Source organism: Apis laboriosa, unplaced genomic scaffold (assembly GCF_014066325.1).
Source record: "Apis laboriosa isolate Shangri-la unplaced genomic scaffold, ASM1406632v1 scaffold53_cov140, whole genome shotgun sequence".
Lineage (NCBI taxonomy): Eukaryota > Metazoa > Arthropoda > Insecta > Hymenoptera > Apidae > Apis > Apis laboriosa.
This window is the reverse complement of record NW_025223656.1, coordinates 427,407-451,774: the sequence shown is the minus strand read 5'-3', so window position 1 is coordinate 451,774 and position 24,368 is coordinate 427,407. Positions and strand designations below refer to the sequence as shown.

General features: G+C 24.7%; 3 protein-coding genes and 1 long non-coding RNA gene across 10 annotated transcripts; 3 read left to right on the top strand and 1 right to left on the bottom strand.

The window, feature by feature from the left end:
* The first annotated feature begins 1,252 nt into the window (after nt 1–1,252).
* LOC122717554 (WD repeat, SAM and U-box domain-containing protein 1-like) lies at nt 1,253–9,156 on the top strand. Of its 2 annotated transcripts, XM_043941760.1 has the most exons (18): nt 1,253–1,547; nt 2,223–2,373; nt 2,466–2,637; nt 2,761–2,906; nt 3,183–3,409; nt 3,514–3,752; nt 3,900–3,990; nt 4,061–4,170; nt 4,260–4,399; nt 5,585–5,783; nt 5,964–6,109; nt 7,124–7,332; nt 7,414–7,682; nt 7,848–7,938; nt 8,025–8,119; nt 8,212–8,373; nt 8,451–8,598; nt 8,669–9,156. In XM_043941760.1, the coding sequence occupies exons 2-18, from the start codon at nt 2,264–2,266 to the stop codon at nt 8,830–8,832; spliced, it is 2,718 nt and encodes a 905-aa protein (XP_043797695.1). In that variant the 5' UTR covers nt 1,253–1,547; nt 2,223–2,263; the 3' UTR covers nt 8,833–9,156. The 2 variants fall into 2 exon arrangements, with proteins under 2 accessions (XP_043797695.1, XP_043797696.1); XM_043941761.1 differs by lacking the exon at nt 2,223–2,373.
* A 1,352-nt stretch (nt 9,157–10,508) lies between these two features.
* On the top strand, nt 10,509–12,086 carry LOC122717558 (myosin-2 essential light chain). Of its 5 annotated transcripts, none has more exons than XM_043941767.1 (6): nt 10,553–10,624; nt 10,728–10,755; nt 10,841–10,986; nt 11,283–11,323; nt 11,469–11,774; nt 11,871–12,086. In XM_043941767.1, exons 4-6 carry the CDS (start codon nt 11,305–11,307, stop codon nt 11,975–11,977), a joined length of 432 nt encoding a protein of 143 aa, XP_043797702.1. In that variant the 5' UTR covers nt 10,553–10,624; nt 10,728–10,755; nt 10,841–10,986; nt 11,283–11,304; the 3' UTR covers nt 11,978–12,086. The 5 variants fall into 5 exon arrangements, with proteins under 5 accessions (XP_043797701.1, XP_043797703.1, XP_043797702.1 ...); XM_043941769.1 differs by having other exon boundaries at nt 10,841–10,990; XM_043941768.1 differs by lacking the exon at nt 10,841–10,986 and having other exon boundaries at nt 10,543–10,624.
* Nucleotides 12,087–12,816: 730 nt separating this feature from the next.
* On the top strand, nt 12,817–15,531 carry LOC122717557. Its single transcript, XR_006347232.1, has 3 exons — nt 12,817–13,035; nt 14,949–15,151; nt 15,390–15,531. It is a non-coding gene; the product is annotated as an uncharacterized LOC122717557 (long non-coding RNA).
* A 3,171-nt stretch (nt 15,532–18,702) lies between these two features.
* LOC122717542 lies at nt 18,703–24,014 on the bottom strand. 2 transcript variants are annotated; one of them, XM_043941730.1, is made up of 10 exons: nt 23,447–24,014; nt 23,282–23,370; nt 23,137–23,194; nt 22,911–23,037; nt 22,705–22,823; nt 22,541–22,609; nt 22,390–22,450; nt 22,085–22,300; nt 21,748–21,918; nt 18,703–21,676 (listed from the first exon to the last, which is right to left on the bottom strand). In XM_043941730.1, the coding sequence occupies exons 1-10, from the start codon at nt 23,642–23,644 to the stop codon at nt 19,167–19,169; spliced, it is 3,618 nt and encodes a 1,205-aa protein (XP_043797665.1). In that variant the 5' UTR covers nt 23,645–24,014; the 3' UTR covers nt 18,703–19,166. The 2 variants fall into 2 exon arrangements, with proteins under 2 accessions (XP_043797665.1, XP_043797666.1); XM_043941731.1 differs by having other exon boundaries at nt 23,137–23,227; nt 23,331–23,370; nt 23,447–23,541.
* Between the last annotated feature and the right edge of the window lie 354 nt (nt 24,015–24,368).

Here is a 24,368-nt window from a genome sequence, read left to right as displayed (position 1 = left end):
ATTACTATTTAAACAATATATTTCATCTGTAATCACTAATTTGTTTTATTAAATATGAATATCAATAATATTTAAATATTTTTAAATATACATAATTTTAATCTTTTCTATTCCTATAATTAAAATTGTGATTTTTGAAATATATTTGTTATACATTATATAAAAATATTCTATATAATATAATAATATTGCATATATTTTATATGATAATAATATTATTCTACTGCAAATATTTAGCAACAGAAAAGTTGCAGATTTGATACAAAATCTATTGTATTTAATTATATTAATAAATTAATAGCAACAAAAATAATAAATAACAATAATAATAAATTAATAGTAACAAAAATATAGCAAATTTAGTTTTTGATAAAAACTATTCCGATTTTATTCGTAATTATCATAATAACGATAAATTAGTAGAAATTGAATAGAAAGTATACAATATAATCTGACAGCAGAAACACTGTAGATCCTGCTCTATTAAATGTAATCATTGAATAAAATGATTGTATTTTTCATTCTTTGCTTATTACAAATATTTTTTATAATTGAAGAAATACACATAAATGTAATATTTTTATTTTTATTTTGATAATAAATATTTTTTTTTTAATGATATAAATTACAATTTACAAAATATATTTTAAAAAATTATATTTGACATAATAATGCATTAATAAATAATTAATTCATTAATATACAGGGATCATAATAAAGTAGTATGTAAGTAATTATGTAATATTATAACTTTTTTTATAATTAATATTATAACAAATTATAACTTTTCTTTAATTTTATAATTTTATAATCTTTAATAAACGTTTCTTATAGATTTTAATCTATAAATCATTTTTTTCTAGAATTTCACAGTTTTTGAAAAAATCATTTCAAAAAAAAATTATAATTTTTCAACATTCGAAATATTTTATATTTTTATAGTAATTGTTATTTAGTTGCTCTTAACATGAAATAATTATGTAATATTCTTCTGAATAAAATGATATAGTTATTAGATTACATATAAATATCATATATAATAATGATCAAAGATAAAAAACGTTAAAAATGTACTTATTTTAACTGATATTTTTTAATTTATTTAAAAAACTAGAAATCTAACTTCGAAAAAAATATAACTTCAGAAGAGATAAATCTGATAAATATAGAGCAGACTTTTCTATTAAAAAAAGTTGAGAGAAGTTACGATTATTTTTATTTTCAATATAAAGGTATAATATAAATAAATCGACAAAAGATAAAGTAACAATATATGATTAGTAAATATGATAGTAAATAAACTAATGATAGTAATGATAGTATACAATAATAATAAGGATTTCAATACCGATACAAAATCATCCATGTTATTCTACAGCTATTTGTACTTAGTTACCCCGTATATATCGATTTTAGAACCGTAGCAGACATGCGTTGACATTTTATTATGGAATGCACACACAACTTTATTTTGCCGAGTTCAGTTTTATCACTTGAAAGAAACGATATGTGTCAAATAATTAAACGAAATAAATCTTCCTTGGAAAGTAAGTGTTCAAGATGTTACATTTCCACATTTTCAATGAACCTATCTTTCGAATTGTTCGAATTAAAGTTGCATTAATGTTCGCAATTTCTCTTTGTTAATATAAGTGAATAGTTTTCAACATAAATATTTTCTTATCGTATTTATTTACTTATTAGCTTCGAAAAAATATTTTTACATGATTTGAAATGCATATTTTGTACTTTATATATGATTATTATTATACATCATTAATTATCTTTCATATGAAATAGATATATAATCTTTTGTTTAATTCAATTACAATTGGACTATATCCTATCCAATAGAGCCACGTTTATTAAACTTATATATAATACATATATCGAACAATATCAAGGTCTTTAACGTTAACATTAAACGTGGAATTTTCCACGTTTCTTTACACCACGTACTCTTTATATTTTGCTTAAGATATTTGACATTTACTGGAATTTGTCCACTTATAACATAGGGATCTAAACAAACGTATCAGCAGTTTAAAGTTATTCGTAACTTTTAAAGTTGAAGACGAAAATATGTAAAGTTAAATGATAAAATATATTTTACGCCGCATGAATAGAATTTTATGCTAAATATAATGTAGTTATTTTGATTATTTTTTATTTATTATACGGTATTATCGCGTTTGCTATAATTCTTATAACGCTGATAATAGGTACATGAAAAATATTAGTAACGAAATTAGTACGTGCAAATATGACCACCATCATAGAAAATGTACAAATTCTACAAACTTTAACATCTCACACTAATGATGTAACTAGTGTTGATTTTGCTGGTGATTGCGTATTAGTAACTGGATCTGGGTAAGAAAGTTATAAAAAATTCATGATTTGTAAATATGTAGAAAAACTTTTTTCAAAATAAATGATCGATGAATCTTTCTATATTCTTCCAGAGACAAACGAGTTAGAGTTTGGCAATGGCGATCCGGCACAGGATACATAGAAGCATATTTTTCTCCATTGCAAGGACACAAATATGGAGTTACATCTGTCAAAGTGAGTCCTCGATCAACGATGTTAGCTTCGGCCAGTATAGATGGTACAACATTACTTTGGAATTTACGAGTAAGTTTTTATTATTATGTTCTATCTATTATCCGAAACTAAAATAAATTACGATTAATATTATTATTATGATATTATCATATTATCAAGATAGTATTAGATATAAATATCATGTATTTTCAGACAGGATCAAAAATTCATACCATGGTTCAAGTGGGTGGAGAAGCTGTGAGAGTTTGTAGATTTTCACCCGATTCAACGTTACTTGCAACTGCTGGAGATAATGGACAAGTTTGTCTTTGGGATTTGGTTCGACGCAATTTAGTTAGGCAAGAACCAGCATTGTAATCTTATATAGTATAATATAAATTGATAAATAGTAATAATATATTATTATATATATTATATATAATATATATATATATATTATTATATATTATATAATAGTAAAATAATAGTAAAATTGATAACTTCATGAATTGAACATGTTCAAAAACTCAATCGTCAATTTTGTCAATTCGTATTTTCTTTACCAATCAACATTGTTACGATATTTATTTATTACGACCATATATAAATGAAATCTATCTCTATCGGTAATTTAGATGTTTTCAAAAACATGATGGTGCTGTACAAAGTGTATGTTTTTCACCCGATTCTACTTGGTTGATTACCACTTGTACATTTGGTGTCTTGAAATTATTCTCCACCGCCGATATCATCGACTCGTGCCTTTCCGATAATCAAACAATCACTGCTCTTGCCTGGGTAGATGATGCTCATGATCTAGGCGTTATTTCTTGTGATTTTTCGACTTCTCAAAAGATTATAAGTAATATATAGAAAATTTTTACAACACTTTTGTTTTAGAAAAATATAAATAATTAGATAAAGATCTCATGATACTAATATATTTTTAATTTGATTAATATTTAGGTAACGATCCGCTCACGAAATTATATCAACTAGTTACTTGCGGTAATGACCATTGTGTAAAACTATGGGAAATAATTATAATACAATCGAAATGTGAAACTCAACCGTCCTCTGTCAATATAAATCTCTGCAGAATCATGGAAAAACACAGCAGTGCTTTAACTTGTGTTTGTTTCAACATAAACGGATTGTTCATTGCCAGCAGTAGTCTTGATAAAACAGCAGTGATTTGGGAAACGGTATAAAATATATACGTATATATATTTCTATTCTTTAAAACAATAAATCATGGAACTTGTGTTGCAATTGTTGATGACATTGTGATTTTATATAATCGAATTTCAATATTTTAAAATTCTAAAATAAATTAATATAATGATTTTTAGAATTCGGGAAAAGTAATGACGATAATATCAGGGCATAATAGATATGTAGCGTGTTGCGCATTCTCGAGAGATGGAAATTTATTGGCAACTGGTAATTAATTATATATATATGTATAATACAATTGCATATGCTCTTCATTTTATTAATATTATCATTATAGGTTCTAACGATAAATCTGTGATTGTTTGGGATCTCAAAGGAAACTTAAGTCTTGATTCGGAACTTGTACGACGATTTACACCTGCCTTATTTTTAGATAATCACGAAGAAGTAAATATATATGTTTTCATCTATCTTCAATCGTAAAAAAATAATCGCATTCGTGTAGAACGAAACTAATTTTCTATCATTATATCCAGAGCACTGAATATGAACAGACTGTAATGAAGAATGTTGAATCTATTAATGATGTTCGATTAATTCAAAAATTGGAAGAACACACTGGTGTAGTGAATAGTCTAGCTTTTTACGGAAATCATCTTATCGCTTCTGGATCTGGGTTAGTTAGAATTTTTATATGATTCATGATTAAATTGCCGATGTTTATGCACATATATTTTATATAATATATTATTTATATATATAATATAGTATTATTTATATAATAACATAATATATATATATTTATATATATAATATAATATTATTTATATAATAACATAATATATATATATATATATATATATATGTAGAATCTTATTGTATTCGTAAAAAAATTGATTAAAATCAAAATAAATATGAAAATTGATATATAAAAATTAAGATTTTAAGATTTATTATATAAATAATTAAAATTTGCATTAAATGAAACAAAATCGAAAGAAAAAATTATCCTGTTATACTTTGTTATATTTTTCCTTCTTTGCTTCATTTAATTATGAACTTAAATTATTTATAATCTAATAAGTAAACGTAATTGACATTTTTGTATGTTAACTTTTATATTTATTTTAACTTGTACAATCGATTTTCTAAAAGTGCTCTATGAATATATTAACATCCTACATATAAAAATATAAAATATGTATATAATATTTTCTATTCATGAGTTCATAGATAAGTAGTAAACATATAAGTACATTCGTAAGTACATATATATTTAATATATTCATTTAATTCACAAGCAATGCTTCGTTTTATTTTTGCTAACAACGATAATAATCATCGAGAATGACAGATAAAGAAAGACAACGAACGATTAAAATACAAAGTATTTCAAAAAATTTATAATTTATTTCGATATGAAATCGCTTACATAAAAAATATGAATTATATATAATATACAAAATAACTTTTCGTTCAAATTTCATTGCTATCATTATCTTTTTTTTATTAAAATATACATAAACATCGATAAAATTTCTGAAAACTTATCATGCCCGATTTGGCTAAAATTTTTTGGATATTTTATCTTAGGACAAATATTATGATTACTGATTATGATTACTATTATGATTATTATTATGATCTTATTCTGCGTGTATTATTTATTGTATTGATGATGTTGATACTAAAATAATAGAACAAAACATAACGACTTTTTACAAAATTTTGAGTTTTAACTTTCGAATCGCCAAAAATTCTTCTCGCAAATATTATTTTTATATAAAATGAAGTTATTTGCAAAATTTCAAATCGGCAGATTTTAAATCTATATCATTAAATAATTATATTAAATGTATAGGGATAAATTAATACGAATTTGGACTATTGAAAACGAAGAAGAAGAAACAGATTCCGAAATTACCATGAAATTTCAAGAAAAATCTTACAGTCCATTAGATGGTCATAAATATAGCATAAATCATGTAGAATTTAGTCCTTGTGGTCGTATGCTTGCCTCCTGCTCTTTAGATGGAACTGTTGTTATCTGGAATACTGAGGTAATATCACATATATTTAAATAAAAATTATCAATGTTAAAATAGGAAAATAACAATATTGAAACATCTTAAAGAATAACGAAACATAACGACTTTTCTTTGGTCCATTTCATATAACTTTGTAAATTGTAAATTAAACTCACTGTTAGTGATGCTCTTTTATTACTTAATTTCTCGTAGGACGGCTGTCAAGCAAAATCTTCTTTCGTAAATTCGGGATCCGGTATTCGCGTTTGTCGATGGTCCCCGGATGGTACTAAAATTGCTACTGCTGGAGATGATGAAAGGACAACATTATGGAATGTGGATAATATGGAGGAACTTTGGTATATCTTTAAAATATTTTGACTATATTTCCGAATAATATCAATGATTGAAATCTCAATTTTGGCAATTTATGTCAAAAGAAAAATCACCATTACAAATCCCAATTACTAGATAAAATTAAATTTGTGAGAAGATAATATTTCTTAATAATTCTGCTGATAATATTTTCTGATAATTCACATCCATTCTCTGTCTTTAAATCCCCTAAAATCTACCAAATTTCATTTCAATCAGTCATTAATGCCTTTCCAAGTTTTTATATTTAAAATAGAAAAATCATATCTTTTTTTTTTTTTTGTCTTTTCTATTTAGAAATATACAAGTATTTAAAATTATAGATTTGACTCAAATCGGAATTTTTTTGGATTCGGATCGAGATCTCGAAAATTTATTAATTCATATTCAGATATTCATTATTTCGAGATTCGATTTTCGATTCAAAATCTAAAGTTCGATTCAAAACATGATTTTTTTGTCACTTAATTTTTTTAGTTCTGATTTTGTAATATAATTAAATACAAAAATTCGTAGATACCGATGAAAAGAAGGATCTTTCTCTTTTTATCTAAAACATCAGAACATCAAACTTGAAAAACGAATTATTGCTATTATTTTATAACATTCAAACTTCGATTACGCATGAAAAGGCGCATAAAAAAACTTGTTTCACTAGGGCCTTCTAAATATATATGTATTTGCTATTAAATTTTTAAGCAAAGAAAATAGTATTGAAAATAATATTATTTTATTTTAATTTAGAATAATTTTAATTTTAATTTTATTTATAAATTAGAATAAAGGAAACAACAATATTGCCAGAAAAATTTTGTTCTAAATGGAACAAATAGAAAATCAAATGAATCACAAATTGCATCCAAATAATATATTAAATACAACTTTATTTTTTTATACATTATTATAAATATTAATGAAAACATTATTTTTGCATACATACATATATATATATATATATATAAATAGTAAAATACACATTAAGTTATTATTATGTGCAGTGTTTTCAAAGGTCACTCCGATGCAGTAAACGCGATTGCTTTTACACCTGATTCTTGTTATTTAGTCACGGCTTGTAACGAAGGTACCTGGAGATTATTTGACATTGTGGATAATAAAAATTGTGCGGCGTTAATTATTTGTGGAGAAGCTCATGACTTAGGCGTACAAGGATGTGACTTTAGTCCATCGTCTGATTTTATATATAATAGTGAGTATTATAAAATATTATGAATTAATATTGATGTTTATAACTGCTCTTCGTAATTTATCATATTATCTTGATTTACAGAAAGAATAAATATAAATAATGATAAACACTTTTATTTACTGGCAACTGGTGGCAATGATTCAATGGTTAAATTATGGCAAATAACAATTGGTAAACGAGATGTAAGTGCAACAGGAAGTATTGGAAGCACTGGCGATGACATACAATATAAAGAAAAAAAAACTTTTACTGGACATGGTGGCAATGTAACTTGTGTTCGATTTTCTCCAATTCACAGCGAAATCTTAGGAAGTGTAGCGACCGATAGAACTGCACGTATATGGAGTATAGTAAGTATAATATTTAAATTATCTCTTTTTTATCTTTTATAAAAAATAAGTCATTCTTTTTCAAAAATGGCAATAACAAAAAAAAGAGAAAAATAATATCTAGATATGTGAAAAATTATTTTGCATAATTATTTATAACTTAAAAAATTATACATATAATTTTAGTATTCTGGAGTGTGTTTGTACGTATTAGAAGAGCACGAAAGTCTTGTAACTGCTTGTGCATTTTCGGAAGATACATCCCTTTTTATTACAGGTTTGGGTTATATTATTTTATCCAATGTACATTCTTTTAATTAATTCTTTTTTATATAAATAAATTATTTTAAATCATAAATATAGGTGCTCTAGATAAAACTGTCTTAATTTGGAAAATACCTCAACAATTAATTTCACAAAATATATTAATGAATAATTTAAAGTATAATAGAAAAAAGGTATTTAAAACATGATATTGTATAAAATAATATTTTGTTTAATAATAAAAAATTATGTTAATTATTAACATTTTTAATATTTAATACGAAAGGTTATAGATTGGAAGATTGATGATACCTTAAAATGGTTAGACGAAATAGGTTTATCAATATTAATTAAAAATGCTTCTGCGATTTCTTTAACGGGACGTCAATTATTTTCTTTATCGGAAAATGAATTAATAAAAAAACTGCATATAGAACAGGATGATGAGGTAGAATTTAAAATAATTTATATTTTTTCCTATTCCTATTCATTTTATGGTAATTTTAATTGCGTATACAATTGCAGACAGCAGAAGCACTTAAAACACAATTGTATTGGTTGAAACGTGAAGATGATAATTCTATAGAAATTTCTATAGACGATACCGAAATACCTCACGAATTTTTATGTCCTATTACACATGAAATAATGAAAGAACCTGTTCAATGTTCTGGTAATATAAATAAAAATTATAATTAAGAATTATTAACAAATAATTATTTTAACAAACATCTTAATTTCAGATGGATTTACATATGAGAAAGCAGCTATAAATGAATGGTTTTTATGTGGAAAATATACTAGTCCAATGACAAATAAATCTCTTCGAGATACTTCATTTATCCCAAACATTATACTCAGGAACGCGATATATACTTTTCTTCATGGAAATCGACCACAACTTTAAATACTAATAATTGTTAATGATTAATTTAAATTATAATTGAAAGTATAAGTATAGTATAAATATTTGTAACAATTTTTTTTTTCTTTTTCTTTCTTTTGATTAACATGTTAGCATATCTTTTTCTTGGTCACTTGACACTTTTCTTTGTCACAATTTAAGAAACTTTATCAGAAAAATTGTATGCACTCCCATACATAAATATATATGTAATGCTATAAAAGAACAAATCATAAATGCGCACAAAAATTTATTGTACAAATATAATTAAAAAAATCGATGAACTCGATAAAATATACTTAAATACACTTATATACATTTGTAATAATTTTATAAATATCTATTAAATAAAAATTTTAATTATATACATATAATATAAAAATGACTTATTTTTCAAAAATATTAAAATTAATATTTATTATCGATATTTTTAATATTGAAAATTAAAATATTCGATATTTTATATAAAAAATTATTTGATTGATATTTTTAAACTAAATAAAAATATACATATGTAAGTATTTAAAATAAAATGTTATTATTTATAAACATTTGGAATATATAATAGCTTCTTATTACTATTAATATTCGACCAATTAATATTGAAATTGTTTAAAAACAGGATGCTCATAAAGAAATTTATGATTCAAAATTATATGAAAAATCGAATTCATGTAAAAATTGAATAGTTTTTGAATGGGTACTATTACGCGTAGTTACAGCACTGTTGAATCAAAACAAGTGAATAATATCCGCATGACAACAAAATGTCGTAACATTCCTATCGTATATTTTTTTATATTTTATTTTCAAATTCAAAATGATACTCGAAACATTTTTAGATGATTTTGTTTTCATAAACATCGACAAAATTTTAAACTGTATAAAAAATTTATATTAGACAAAAAATACAAAGTTCATACATTAATTTTTTTAATAAATATAATTATTTTTTATTAATTAATCAAAATTATCAAATTAAATATCTATTAATATTCATATACAGAAAATTTTAAAATTCTATTTTAAAATTCTCTATTAAAATTATATTTATGTAATTTATTATGTGATTTTTGTCCCAAGATTATGCAATATATTTTTTAAAAACTGATAGAACGTGATAGAACAATTCTGCTTCTAAATTCATTTTTAAGATAAGAAATTTTATCAAAATCTTGTAAATATTGCAAATTTAAATTTATATTGTACAATATAATATATCGAAATATACAAGATAGTCTAATATAGTGACCTTTTCAGAGAAAAACCGAAACTATGTAATTCATCGAGATTAGAAATCAGTATCAAGTTCGTAAAAATATAATATTAATAATAGAGTTTCAAAGAATTTATAGAATATTTTTAAAGAATAATATTATAAAAACCGATAAGTTATTATGAATAAATGCAGCTAAATTTTTAGTTTCAATTATTTATATTATATTACTGTTACTATCTCATATAGCTTATAAATGAATATAATTTTTAGAATTTATTCTTTATTTTTTTGATTTCTTGTTTTTAACTATTTTATTTTAATCATTATTTTAACTAAACATATTTTAGGATTTATTAAAAATTCTAAATAATAATAATTTGTTAAAAATTCACTTTCATCTTGATTATTTTTATTTACTTTGATAATATTGCAGTAAAACCGATGACTATATAAATTCTTCGAAGATAACTAGATTGAAAAACTTAGTATGATTGGAGCGCTTGTGTCAAACGTGCACATATATACGTTCACTGTAAAAAGATACGTATTGTGTCTCTGACGATAAATAACAAAATGGTTAGTATTCTTATATACTTTCTTTTCTTTGCTTTTTTGCTATTTTATTACAAAAAATGTACTTAAACAAAAGTAGCAATAAAAGAATGCGTCATATTTTCAGGCATCTTACTCAGAGGATCAGTTAGCAGGTAAGTAAATACGAATGACATTTGCGATATCAAACAGAATAAGATTAAAGAGGGACGGACAGATTGTACTCGATGTTCAATTTAGGTCAAGAATATCGTTTACCTTATTAGACCCACCCTGGTGACATCGATTTACGTGTCGGTGATTTCCTTTTATGGTTAGGCACCTGAAAGAAATAGCAGCAGGAAAGAAGAAACGAAGACAGAAATCGAGTAGCATTGCGTCGTAGCGTCTGTAGAGCCTTTATATTCTGTTTTAAATCGTTTCCAAATATTGTTTTATTAATATACTTGTGTTGTAAACGAGATATATATTGTGTTAAGAAAAAACAAATTTTAATTTATTTATTAATATTCTATATTCTTGCTTTGAAAATGAAACGCAATATAGTATAAATTTTTTTTTTACACATATTTAATTAATTGTAATTGTTTCACTTCTTAAAAAAAGAAATCTTATTTTTTTTCATACAATTTATATGCACATGTATCTACTTATATATAAAGTACACAATGTATGGTTGTAGTTATCAAGAATTAACTAACAGAATGATGTCATCAATTGAGGGTAAATAAATTTATTATTCATAGAATATATCATTTTTTAGATATAATAAATAATAAAGAATAAATATTTCTTTACATATTTATCTATATTTATTCATTTTATATAATTATAATAATTATAATTATAAAATTTTTTATTGCAATAGAATTTCAAGAGGCGTTTCAACTATTTGACAGCCGAGGAGATGGAAAAATTCATGTAGCTCAAATTGGTGATGCATTACGTGCTTTAGGGCAAAATCCAACTGAATCAGATGTCAAGAAATTTACTCATCAACATAAACCTGATGAACGTATTAGTTTTGAAGTATTTCTACCAATTTATCAAGCTATAAGTAAATCTAGAACTTCTGATACTGCTGATGATTTTATAGAAGGATTGCGCCACTTTGATAAAGATGGAAATGGTTTTATTTCTTCTGCAGAATTGAGACATCTTTTAACCACACTAGGTATGTAAAAATATTTTTATTTCTAATTATTTAATCAAATCTGAATGTATAATTTAGTTTGTAATTTACAAACTAATTTTCTTCATTTTTTGACAGGTGAAAAACTTAGTGATGAAGAAGTTGAAACCTTATTAGCTGGTCATGAAGATTCACAGGGTAATATTAATTATGAAGACTTTGTTCGTCAAGTAATGTGCGGTTAAATTTATTTTAATAGATACAGTAATTCAAGTAATTCAGTACATTAATCAAAAAAATTTTTATCTATTATAAAATCTTTTATAAACATTTTTTATCTTTTTGATTTACTTATATTGTATTTTTTTATTATTCAAAATTATGTAAAATTATATACATAATAGTTACCCCAATATTATTTTATATTAGAAATGTAGAACATAAATCTTCTTTTTTTTTTTGTTTATTTGATATAATGAATATACATATACATTGTGCCTTGATGTGAGAAATTCATAAAAAGGTATATTCAAAGTCAAAACTAATATAAAATTTAAAGAAAAAAAAAAATTCAATCTCAATATATATAAAATTTTTTTAATATTCATGTAATTAATTTAATAATTTAAGTAATTATTTTTAATATTTGTTAATAATTCTTTGTTTCTTTCTTTCTATTTTCAAAAATGTTAATTATAAATATAAAAAACTGTATTCGAAAAAAATAAAATTTGTTAGAGATGAAATTTAAACATAGATAAACTTAAAACAAATATTTTTTTTTACATCTAATTATTTGAAATAAATAATAGTATGTAATGCTGTTATGAATCCAGAGATCAAATTTAAATAAAAATATACATATCAATTTTCATATTAAAATAGCTTTTTTATTCTTAATAGTGTAAAAATTTGTATTATAACGTGTAAAAATATTAACATTGTTATAAACATTTATCACCGTGTAAATTAAACAAATAAAAATATTATAAATCGATTTAAATCGAATCGATATATATCGAATCGAAACAAATCGAATGAAGTCGACATTTAAGAAGGAGCGCTTCAGTATCGTTGCATTCGCTTGAGTAGTACGGTTGCCTTGTGTGTTAGTAATTCTACGATAATTTTTTATCAGATAGTAATCGCTAGTCTAGCGAAGGTTTCATTGTGAGAAAGTAAAATTACAACCGTCAAAATTTTACGAAGAAAGAAATATGAGTATTAATTCCGGCCTATCATTAAGTAATTGTGAAAGTACTAAAAAAGGCATAATAATGCCAAGTTTAATATCCAGCAATTGGTAAGTAGCGACTACTGCGCCATTTGTCTTTATTTCATCACCGCCATCTTACATTCTATTTATTGGTATTTATGTATTCTTTATTATTTTTATTGGTCCAATAGTTTTTAAAAAATGTTTAATAATATATGTCCAAAATAATTTTTTTTTTCATGAATAAAAATTTTATCATAAATATATTTATTTAAACAACGAATTTTAAGAAATATTCATATAACAATATCTTCTATCATTCTAAAATCTTTAGATTTATAATTTGTTGTTCATGTTTAAAGTTATATTTTTTTTAATGAAGCGCTCATTATATTAAATACATATTAAGTAAGTATAATATTTTAAATTAAAATATTTTATATAATAGAAGACAATAAGAACAAGAATAAGAGAGAAAAACAAAATAATAATGAAATTGTAATATATTTCATAATTTTTCGGAAATAATATTTATTCTGTTATACTATGTATACTGCCACGTGAATCATGAACAACCATTGCGTGACGTAGAAACAACACGTATTCATCGATACATATCAGCTGTTTTCTCTATGCGTATAAAGCATAAAAATATAATAAATCAAATTTTTTCTGTTCTATTCTATTCTATTTTCTATTTTATTTTATATTATTTTATATATATGCATGCTATATGCTTGCATTCATATATATGTATATACGTATATATGTCAAAGTTAAACGATAAAGATTTCTTACATAATTCTTACTGTACTTATATAGACATATATATATATATATATATATATATATATATATATATATATCAATTAGTAAATATAAAGTAAAATCAGGATAATTTTAATAAGATTAGTAATTACAGTCAAAAAATTATCATTAGATAAAAAAAATATTTTATATTGATGATAATTACTTATCATTTCATTTCATTAAATTTATTTCAAATATGCAGAAACTAACTTAATATCAAGAATTTCACTTAATTATTCCATTATTTTCATATCGCAATATAAAAGATAAAATAATTAAATAATTAAATAAAATTGAATAATATATGTTAGTAAATTTAATAAATAGAACTAATATGTTAATAAGTTTATTTAATATGTTTAAATTTTTTTTTTCACAATAGTATATTCATAATATTAGTCTTATATATTTGTTTATTTTAGATAATAGATCGCTGTATAACAAGCAGTGATATATTTAATTTTACGAGTATACACAAATATATATTACATTACAACATAATATATTATAATTAATAATATATAATAATTATAATATTATATATATTATATTTTTTTTTATATTATATATATATTATATATTGTTAATTATATTTTGTAAATAATTTAATTTTAATATCAAGAAATTTTTAATAGTATATATAAAAACATTTTTTTTTTTATTAATTTGTAATAATATTTCATTTTTAATTTAATGAAATATTATTATATATATAATTAATTTTAAAATTTTATGATTTACTATTATGTGAATATTTAAATGATTTTATGTATACATACATAAATATATGGTAAAGATAAGATTTTAAAAATATTTAAAAAACATTACGAAATGAAATGAAAAATATATATATATATATATAATTTTTTCTTTTATCTATTTATTAAATTATTTATTCTTAAATATATATATATAGATATTTATATACATATATAAATTTATTATTCAGAAATTAATAAAATTACTTTTTTATTTAAATTTTAAAAATTTTTGAATAATAATTTTATTGTAATATTGATTTTTGTTATTATTAAAATTAATAGTAAAATTAATAAGAAAGAATTAAAGAATTAATAAGAAATTAAATATCTAATTTCTATTGTCAATGATAAAATTTAATCAAAGTCTTTTTATCTAAAATATATTTAACATGTATGAAATATTAAAGTTGATTTTACATGGAATTACAGTGACATGTCAAGTAAATGTATGGATGAAAGTTTAGAAGAAGGATCTAGATTTCAACAACATTATTGTATAACGTTGGGTGTGGGGCCTCTGTGGTGGTCCTGATGTGCCCCATGCCGCATTGTCTGTATCTACAGTCAACACAGAGAGCCACGGCGTGGGGATCAAGCAGAGTCAGCTCTCTGTGAGCTCCCATATTGTACAAGTATGTATCCTTAATTATTAATTCTGATTACTTTTTATCATTATGTTGTGATTATTATTTACTATTTACTATAATATTGGCTATAATATTATTGAAATATATATAAACCATAATAAAATAAAACTTATTCTTCTTTTATAATATTATTGTTAATTATAATTATAAATTATAAAATAGTAAAGTTTATTTATATAGTTTTAAACTTTATTTAATTTATATAATTTTAAACTTTTTTTAGGAGGATGAATTATTGAAAGCTGTACGAAATAGCGAATCATTGCGCTTAACTTTTACTTTGCATTTGACGGAAAGCACATCTGTCGAATGGGAAACAGTAGTATGGCGTCGTTGTCTTTATATTCGCGTGCCAAGCTGCCTTTTACCTGAAGGTTCAAAAGAAGGCTTCGTTTCTCTCCTGGAGTATGCTGAAGAAACACTACGATGTATAAATATCATCATTTGTCTGCGTAAAGACAGAGCGGATCGAGGTACTTGTCGTCAACCGTTCTTTGACTCCAATGAAAATGATTATGGAGGAAAAAATTTCTCGTCTAAAACATTTTGTTGTTATGGTTTAGCAATGCTGGTTCGTACCTTCATGTTTTTGGGCTTCAGTGTTCTACCGCCGACTCACTCCTTGGTACCACCAGGCAGTGATGCTGGCAATCTCTACATGCTCTATGCCATCGAGTAGTCAACCAGAAGCTCAACTTCTCTTTCAAATTTAACGCACAGGTATTTTTTTTTTTTTTTTTTTTTTTTTTGTTTTTGAAAAAAATTATTTCAATTAATTTTTAATCATTGGTAATTTTTTATTTTTATTTTTTCTACTTATTTAAATATTTTTTAATTATTTATATAAATCTTTATTATTTTCGAATAACTTTCTTTTTTCATTTTTTTATTTTGTCGATTTTTTTCAATTACAGGGGCGAACGCTGAACGGAAACGTATGTATTCTACGGCCACATCTCAGCATAAAAGAAAAATTACATTATACAATTTAACCCTTTGCGCTCTAATGGCTCTCAGACACCAATCGGTTTGATGCGATAATTCTAGAGGTAACTCTCCAGCATCATTTGAATTGATGTGACAATTCGAATGGCAACAATATTTATTTATGTTTGATTTTTTTTAGAATATCGTTTTATGAATAGATTTCTAAGTTGTTACATATATCTTATAAAGTATGAAATAATATATTATCAAATGGCTAGATTTTTTTTATCTCAAATTAAATTGTGATCGCGGATCAGATTATCTTCAACGTCCGAGTTTGAGAGTCGTGGCAATATTTTCAAAATTTTTGAATTTTGTAAACATAAAATATGATAATGAAATTAGTTCAAGATGAATTTGATTTTTTGTTATTGAATAACGAAATTACTTCTATTCATTAAGAAATTGACGAGAGAAAGAAAATAGTGATGAAAATAGAGATATAATAAAAGAAGATGAAAAATAAGAATAAGATAATAAGTGTGAGAGCATTTGTTATTGGGTTTGGTCTCAATGAATAAAAGTGAAAGATCAAACGACATTTTATTATGATACTTGCCCTGATAAACCAAGAATGCATCTTGATAATTTATATGTTAATTTGTGTGTAAAATCATTTTAAGTTAGCTTTAAGAATCACCAAATGGGTGCAGGAATCCTCTGGAATTATTGGTTTGGCCGAGCGAAAAAGATTTGGAGCGCAAAGGATTAAATATCCTAAATTATAAATGATGTTCTTTCTTTTTTAATTCCTTTAATAAATTTCATTGTGTTTATTATTAAGAAATTAAATTCATAAAAATTTCATAAAAAAAAATAAATATTCTAAATTCTTCTTGCTATAATAATAAAACAAATACAACAAATAAAAAAGTTAATACTTTTGAAATATGTAAAGTATGTAAAATATGTCAGAAATAACATTTTTAGCATTATGCACCTTGGCGTTAAATTTAAGGGAAATCTTTATATGTATACGTACATATATATAGAGAGAGAATATATGCATGTGTATATGTGCGCGCGTGTGTGTGTGAAAGTACGAAGATATATGAGGAGAGATACGAAGAAATAAAAAAACCGAAACTAATAGTCGGGTATGTAGATTGCCAACATAATATGTAGGCAAAAATGTCGATTAATCCTCTTGAATACAATATTAAGAGCATGTAAACAGCTGACGAAGCTTCCCACGTAAAAAATTTGACGGTCTCAAAATCGTAAAACAGAATATGAAACGTCAAATTACGCAAAAATTTATTATTAATAAATCTCAATGTTAATTGTATCAAATTGGGTTTTACCGCGTCTTATTCTGTATTATTATATATTTTCTTATTATTTGTAAGTATTATTATTGTATACACATACATACATGTTATAACAATGCTCAACCAGCATTTGATTGTCTTTAAGTAAATCTTTTGTTTAGTTTATATTTTTTTACACGATGTATCAAAATCCATTACCTTTCTAATAAAGATTAATTTAAATAAAATACTAACTTGTGACATAATTCATAAAATTTCAATATAATTATGTTTTTGGAATGAGATGAAAAACAAAAATAACCAAGTATATTATAATTAAAAAATTATATTTAAAATATTTTGTTATAATACTTACATATATATTTAAATAATAAATTATACATTGACAACAATGATTGTAATTTCAATTAAATCAATTTTTCTTTATTATGTTTATATACAATTAATGTTTGTAGTGATAATAGCAATTAATGATAATGATTATGATTATAGTTAAAATGTTTGGTAATCCCAATCAATTAACATTGTAGTTTGTTTTAGTAAATGCGTTCTATAGTGTTGACTCGATAATGAATGACATGATTGTAAAATCATAAAAAAAAGTAAAATATTACAAAAAAAAGAAAAAAAGTGTTTATAGCTTGATATAGAAATATAGATAAATACGGAATAAATAATGAATTATTATATGTTAATGCATTATCGTCCAATTTGCCTCAATTTTTTTCAGTTGAAAATAGAACTTTGTGTTTCATTAATTATTATTGTATACTGTATTTATACAGTTGATTACATAAAGATATATGTATGCTACATTCATTATTGGAATTAAAAAAATTACTCATATTCCTATTATATGGAAAAAACCCTTGATAAATAAAAAATTAAAAAATAAATTTGTACTTTATTCTATAATATATAGAAGAATTAAAGAAAGAATAAATCTTCATATGTACACACATAATTGCTTAAACACATTTTTTTGTTTAAACTGGAAGTACAATACATATATATATTTCTATACAACAACAATTTATTATTATTTCATATAAAGGTACAACTCAGCAATATAAACGTAATAATGATATTGTAAAACATAATTCAATAAAAATATGTTTAATCATTATGATAATATTTGCAAACTAAGAAATAGATTGTATAGTATGTATAAAGTGTTTAAATTTCATTCATTAAAAAGATTTTCACTATAGATATTTAATTGATGAACAATGAAAATTTTATCTATTATTATTCCCGTTTCTCTAATAAAAATAGATAAATAATAACAGAATATGAATTTCGGAAATAAAAATGAAAATGAATGTATCGATATATGATACATATAATCGATTCAATTTATGGTTTACTTCCATTTTATTATGTTTTATAATATTCTTACCCAAATTATTCTATTACAATTATATGTAGTACATAACTACGAATATAGTGAAGTTACAGTAAGAAAATGAAAAATTAAATATAAATGTTTCGACCGTTGAAAAACATTGAAAAACAACTTGAGCATAATTTAAATGCATAAAGTATTCAAGTTCTTAAGTTTATTTTTTCGAAAATCAAAACATTTATAATTTCTTACTTACTATCACCTCACTATATCTGTGATCCATACTATACACACTGTGTAACTTATTTTTCTTTCAATATTTTAAATCATTCTTTAAATGATTTATTTATTATTTACGATATTCGACGTATTTAAAAATTTGTATTCCACTTGTACTTTAACGTAAATTAGTCCTTTTAACATCGATATCTATTTCATCTGAATTATTTTTTGGAACTAAACCCAAACTGTTTAACATTCCGGACGGTGCAGTATCTTCCACTGGATAGGCAGACATTTTTTTACATCTAATTAAATGTGTTGCTAATTGATTTCCATCAATTGTTGCATAACCACACGAACATTGCATTTTTTTATCTAATGGAATATTAATAAGAGGAGAAGGAACTACCAAACTTGTCATTGGTCGTTCATTATGAATTTGTTGTTGGTGTTCTTTAAATGCACGCCAACAACAAGTTACATAGCAACATAATTGACATTTTTGTTCACCTGGATAATGATCTTGTTCATCTATGTCTTCTTCACATTCTTGACAAGATAGATGTTCATCAAATGGAACATTTACTATAACTGGACCAGTGATCCATTTTTTGATTTTTTCATCACATGGTAATTCTGGTACAGGACTATCAATTTCATATCGTCTACTTTGAAATCTTTGTTTTGAAATCATAATTCCATTATTACCATTTGAATATGGAATAACTTTTGTACCAGATACAGAGTCATGCAATTCTCTTTGATGAATTTTTAATGAACTTTTTTGATTAAACCATAAACAACATCTTGAACATTTATTTCCCCGTCCTTGTTCCTTTCTGATAACATGCCTTTGCATATGTAATAAAAATGCATGAACGCTGGTAACATTAGGATTACCGTTTCTTACAAAACCTATTACTTTCAAACAATAAGGACATTGTAATCCTTCACCTTTCTCGTGAACTCGATAAAAATGATCAATAACGTCCTTATGACTCGAAGTACGATAACCACAACTTTCACATCGATAGGGCATTTCTGAAGGACAATGCATCGATGATAAGTGATTTATAAGAAGGCCACTGTTTCCAAATTTTTGTTCACAAATGGCGCAAACAACCATGTCGCTATCAGAATGACCAAAGCTACTATGTGCTTCTGTAACGTGCGTAATCATTTGATGTTGAGAAGAAAATGCTGTGCAACAATACCTACAAACCGGAGAATTTGATTGTCCTGGTACTTGTGGTGGCACATGACCAATAGTGTGTTCCATCACATCTGTATTTGAACGCATCATTGTAGGACAAAGAAAGCATTTAAAGTATAAAGACGATTTATATTCTTTTAAAAGAAGTGTTTTTTCACCTTCCATTGTAGCATAATAAAATTCTTGTAATTGTATTTGGTCGTTTTTGCACTCCTTATCTTTTTCTCTACCTTTTGAATCAAAACTTTTTTTCAGATCAGGCTCTGGGCTAATTGTTGTTGCTATATTTCTTTTTCGTCCTCTTTTCGAACCGGATTTTGTTATTTGAATAGAAGGTAATGTCTCTTGTTGTTGTATAATGTTGCTACTAGTTGAAACTAAAACTTCGCAGCCCGAATGAATTTCTTCTTTATTTATTGTCATAAGTGGTGTTAATGGTGGTGGATTTGCAGTTGAATAAGACCAATTATGAAAAGGATTAGCAGCTATTTTAGTTAAACGATCTAGAAGACTTTCATTTGAATCAATTCTAGTTTGTTCCGCAATGTGTCCGATAATGTTGTCAAATGCTCGAGCAGCAGTTGATCCATATATTTCTCTCCATACTAATTCATCTAAAAATTGTTGTATCATTTGTCTACTAAGCAAACTAAGAGTATTTTGAAACATTCTTGGAACAATTTTTCTTAAATATTCCATAATGTGATAGTTGCTCATGAAATTTCGAGGACTTTGATCAGAAAATGCTGATTGTGTTACATGATTAAAACCCATTTCTTCAAGTGTGCTTTTATCAACAGTGAAATCAGTCATAATTTTTGAATCAGTATGTACCCATTCTTTCAATGGATGTAAAATATTATTAAAGCGTCGTTTATATGATCTATCACCATCTTGCACTGGATCGCATGCTCTTAATCTTAAATCAAGTGTAGCATAATCCAATACACCAAGCACTTCGACTTTCACTTGCCTTAAATTTCCATCTTGTGATGTTGTACCTAAACTAATTACACCAACTTGTATCACGGAATTTTTACCTCCCATTTTTCGAGTTTTATCCCAAACTGCAGCAGTACAAACACTACGTAAATGGGTATAAAAATTTTTCACATATACATTGGATACTTTTACCCAAGAAACAACATTTTGAACATTTGTTTGACATGCCCAATGATAAATTAATTTTAGAAGAACGGTAGGTGTATATGTAGCACCTTCAAAAATTGAGCCGGAAAAAACGGAAACAAAACGTTCTGGACAACAACTTGAGATCCAAACGTATCCTCCCGAATATGGAAATGTACCTTGATCACTATACATTCCTAATTTCAATTTATACATTCCTAATTTCCTTTGATAATTATTACTATGTTGTGTACAATATTGTTCGGATTTTACTAACCCTTGCTGTATCAACCATTCAGCAAATTTTGTAGCTGAGAACATGAGTACGCTTTTCACTTTTATATCTGAAACATAGAATTAATAATTTATGTAAAAAAAAATAAAAACCAATAATTTGATTCATTTTAATAAATACCTAATTCCGATCTTTCTTTTTGAGCTACTTGTGGAGCGATATCCTTTGTACGAAGATTTGGTTTAGCTACAACAACCAATGAAGGAAATGTTCTGCCTCCATTTACTTTATTGAAAGTTACTTCTCTTCCATCTGGAAGATTTTTCTTCGACTCATCAATTTGATCGCAAGCTAAATTTTAAAATAAATTATATTAAAATTGAAAAATTTCGTTTATTTATTATATTTACTGTGAAGAAATTATATATTTTTAAAAAATTATTCGATTTTTTAGCCAATATAACTAAAGCTAACATATCAACAATCATAATTCATGTAATTCAAATTCTTTTCTTACCTGCATTTTTACTTCCGACTGATATTCCACCGATACTTGTATGCTCAGTTGGCTTTGTAATTGCTAGTCTTGTTGTTGCTGTTGCCGTTACTGTTGGCGTTGTCGTTCCTGTAGTCGCATTTATAGTTGCTGATGTTGAAGACACCGTTGGTGTAATCTGTTGTTTACTTACTGTTTTTATTCTAAGATTAGTGACACCTTGCGGACTGGTTGTAGCTAAAATATTAAATTTAATTGACATAAATATATACTAATCTATAAATTTTGTTATTTATCATATCAAATATATATAAAAGTAAACTTACTTGGTGTAACAACGTGCGTCGAGCAACCCAATTTTTGTCTTCCTCGAGGGACTAGCGTAGGCTATATGATTAATATAAGATGGAATCAGTTCTTCAAAAAAAAAAAAAAAAGAAAGAACTTTAAGTAAAATAATATTTAAACATAACATACTTCCTCTATTATATCAGATTGTTGCACTTGGAGCACTTTTGTTCTGCGTCCGGAACGGGTATATTTATACTGAAAATAAATAATAAAAGAAATTTTTAGTTTTACACTTAACTATAAAACTTATTAATTATAAAACAATGATTGAAATGATAAAATTTTGATACATTTTCTGTTTGAGAATGTGTAACAGAAGATATAGCTGTGGTAGTAGATGTGGATGTTGATCCTGGTGTCAATGCTGATGTGGATACTGAGCTTGATGAAACATTTGTTATAGTAGTTCCTAAAATTTGTTATATTTGATATATTATATGATATACTATATTAATATTATATTTGATATATAAACAATGATCAAAAATTCTCTTACCTTGAGCTTGAGCTACAGATCCAAGAATAACTCCCATTCGTGAATCCACAACAAGTTGTATATTACCCTGAGATCCATTTGCATTATTTAATACATTCAACTTAATAGATTGACTCTTATTTTGATTCTGTAATTATTAAATTATTTTTAAGATGGCACTAATATTATAGTATATATACAAATCTACATGTATATACGTATATATTACTTATAACATAACACTTACTACATTCACAATAGGTTGAGGATTATTTTTAACCGTTGTTTGTGCAGGATTTGAAGGCCTGGTATACGAGAAGATACAAACACTGAGTTTGCTAAAAGAGCAGCAATTGCAAAAAGATAACATCTATGTAGAAAATGATACCTACAATGTATATTGATAACCGTTGACATTGCCTGCTTGGCATACCAATTTACCTCCATGATCTTTAACCAATTCCTCTAAAGTAGCAGCAACCTAAAGTAAGTTAAAAAGTTAATCCACTATGTGAAATTAAACTAAAAAGATAATTTAAAAAACGAACAAAACATACTCTATCATAATTTTCTTTGAGTTCCAATCGTAACATTAATTGAGCTTCACTAAGAGGCTCTTCTGTACACTCCAAATTTAAAGTCATATGAGGTGGTCGACTGTTCGTTACTGAACGTGTAACCAATCGATTTTTTGGCATTTTTGTAAAATGAACAATTTTTCGAAAATGTACGGTACTTCCTACAGAGAGTAACATACATTTAACTCAACTAAAATTTCACTGTACGTAGTTGCCTGTCTTATGCAAGCAATATTGACAGTACATTTACACTTCATAGACTAAAATGGATTTCATACTAGAATAATCACAAAATTTCTTGATTTTCTTATTCATATGACTCTTTTCCTCTGATGACACTGATCGACTCAAAAATTAACTATGATGGCGACGCCGGTGACGCCGCCATAACGAAAACAATGGTAATGATTCACAGCACTGCATAATAATACTTTGTTAATACATATTAGTTCACTTACGAAACTGATAACATAACGATGATCACAGCAGCAAATACACAATGATAATAAGACAATGAATAGGGCAACAATGAACATATAACTTGTAAGAGATACGAGCGACCTCTATAACGAACAAACTATTTTATACTAATTTTTAATTCATAGTAATACATATATATATATATATTTTTTTACATTTACTTAAAATATCTATTTTTTTATTGAATATTAAAATATTTTAATTATTGAGATAAATTCATTATAAATATACTATAGTAAATATATATATATATATATAATCTAGTACGAACATATATATTTTATAGCATATAATTCACCTAGCAACGTAATTATTTTTAATTATCCTTTTAATATTAAATCAAATATAAAAAAATGATAATAGAAATTAAATGCAGTAGAATTATTATTATAATATTTAAGCTTCTTAATATATTCTATAT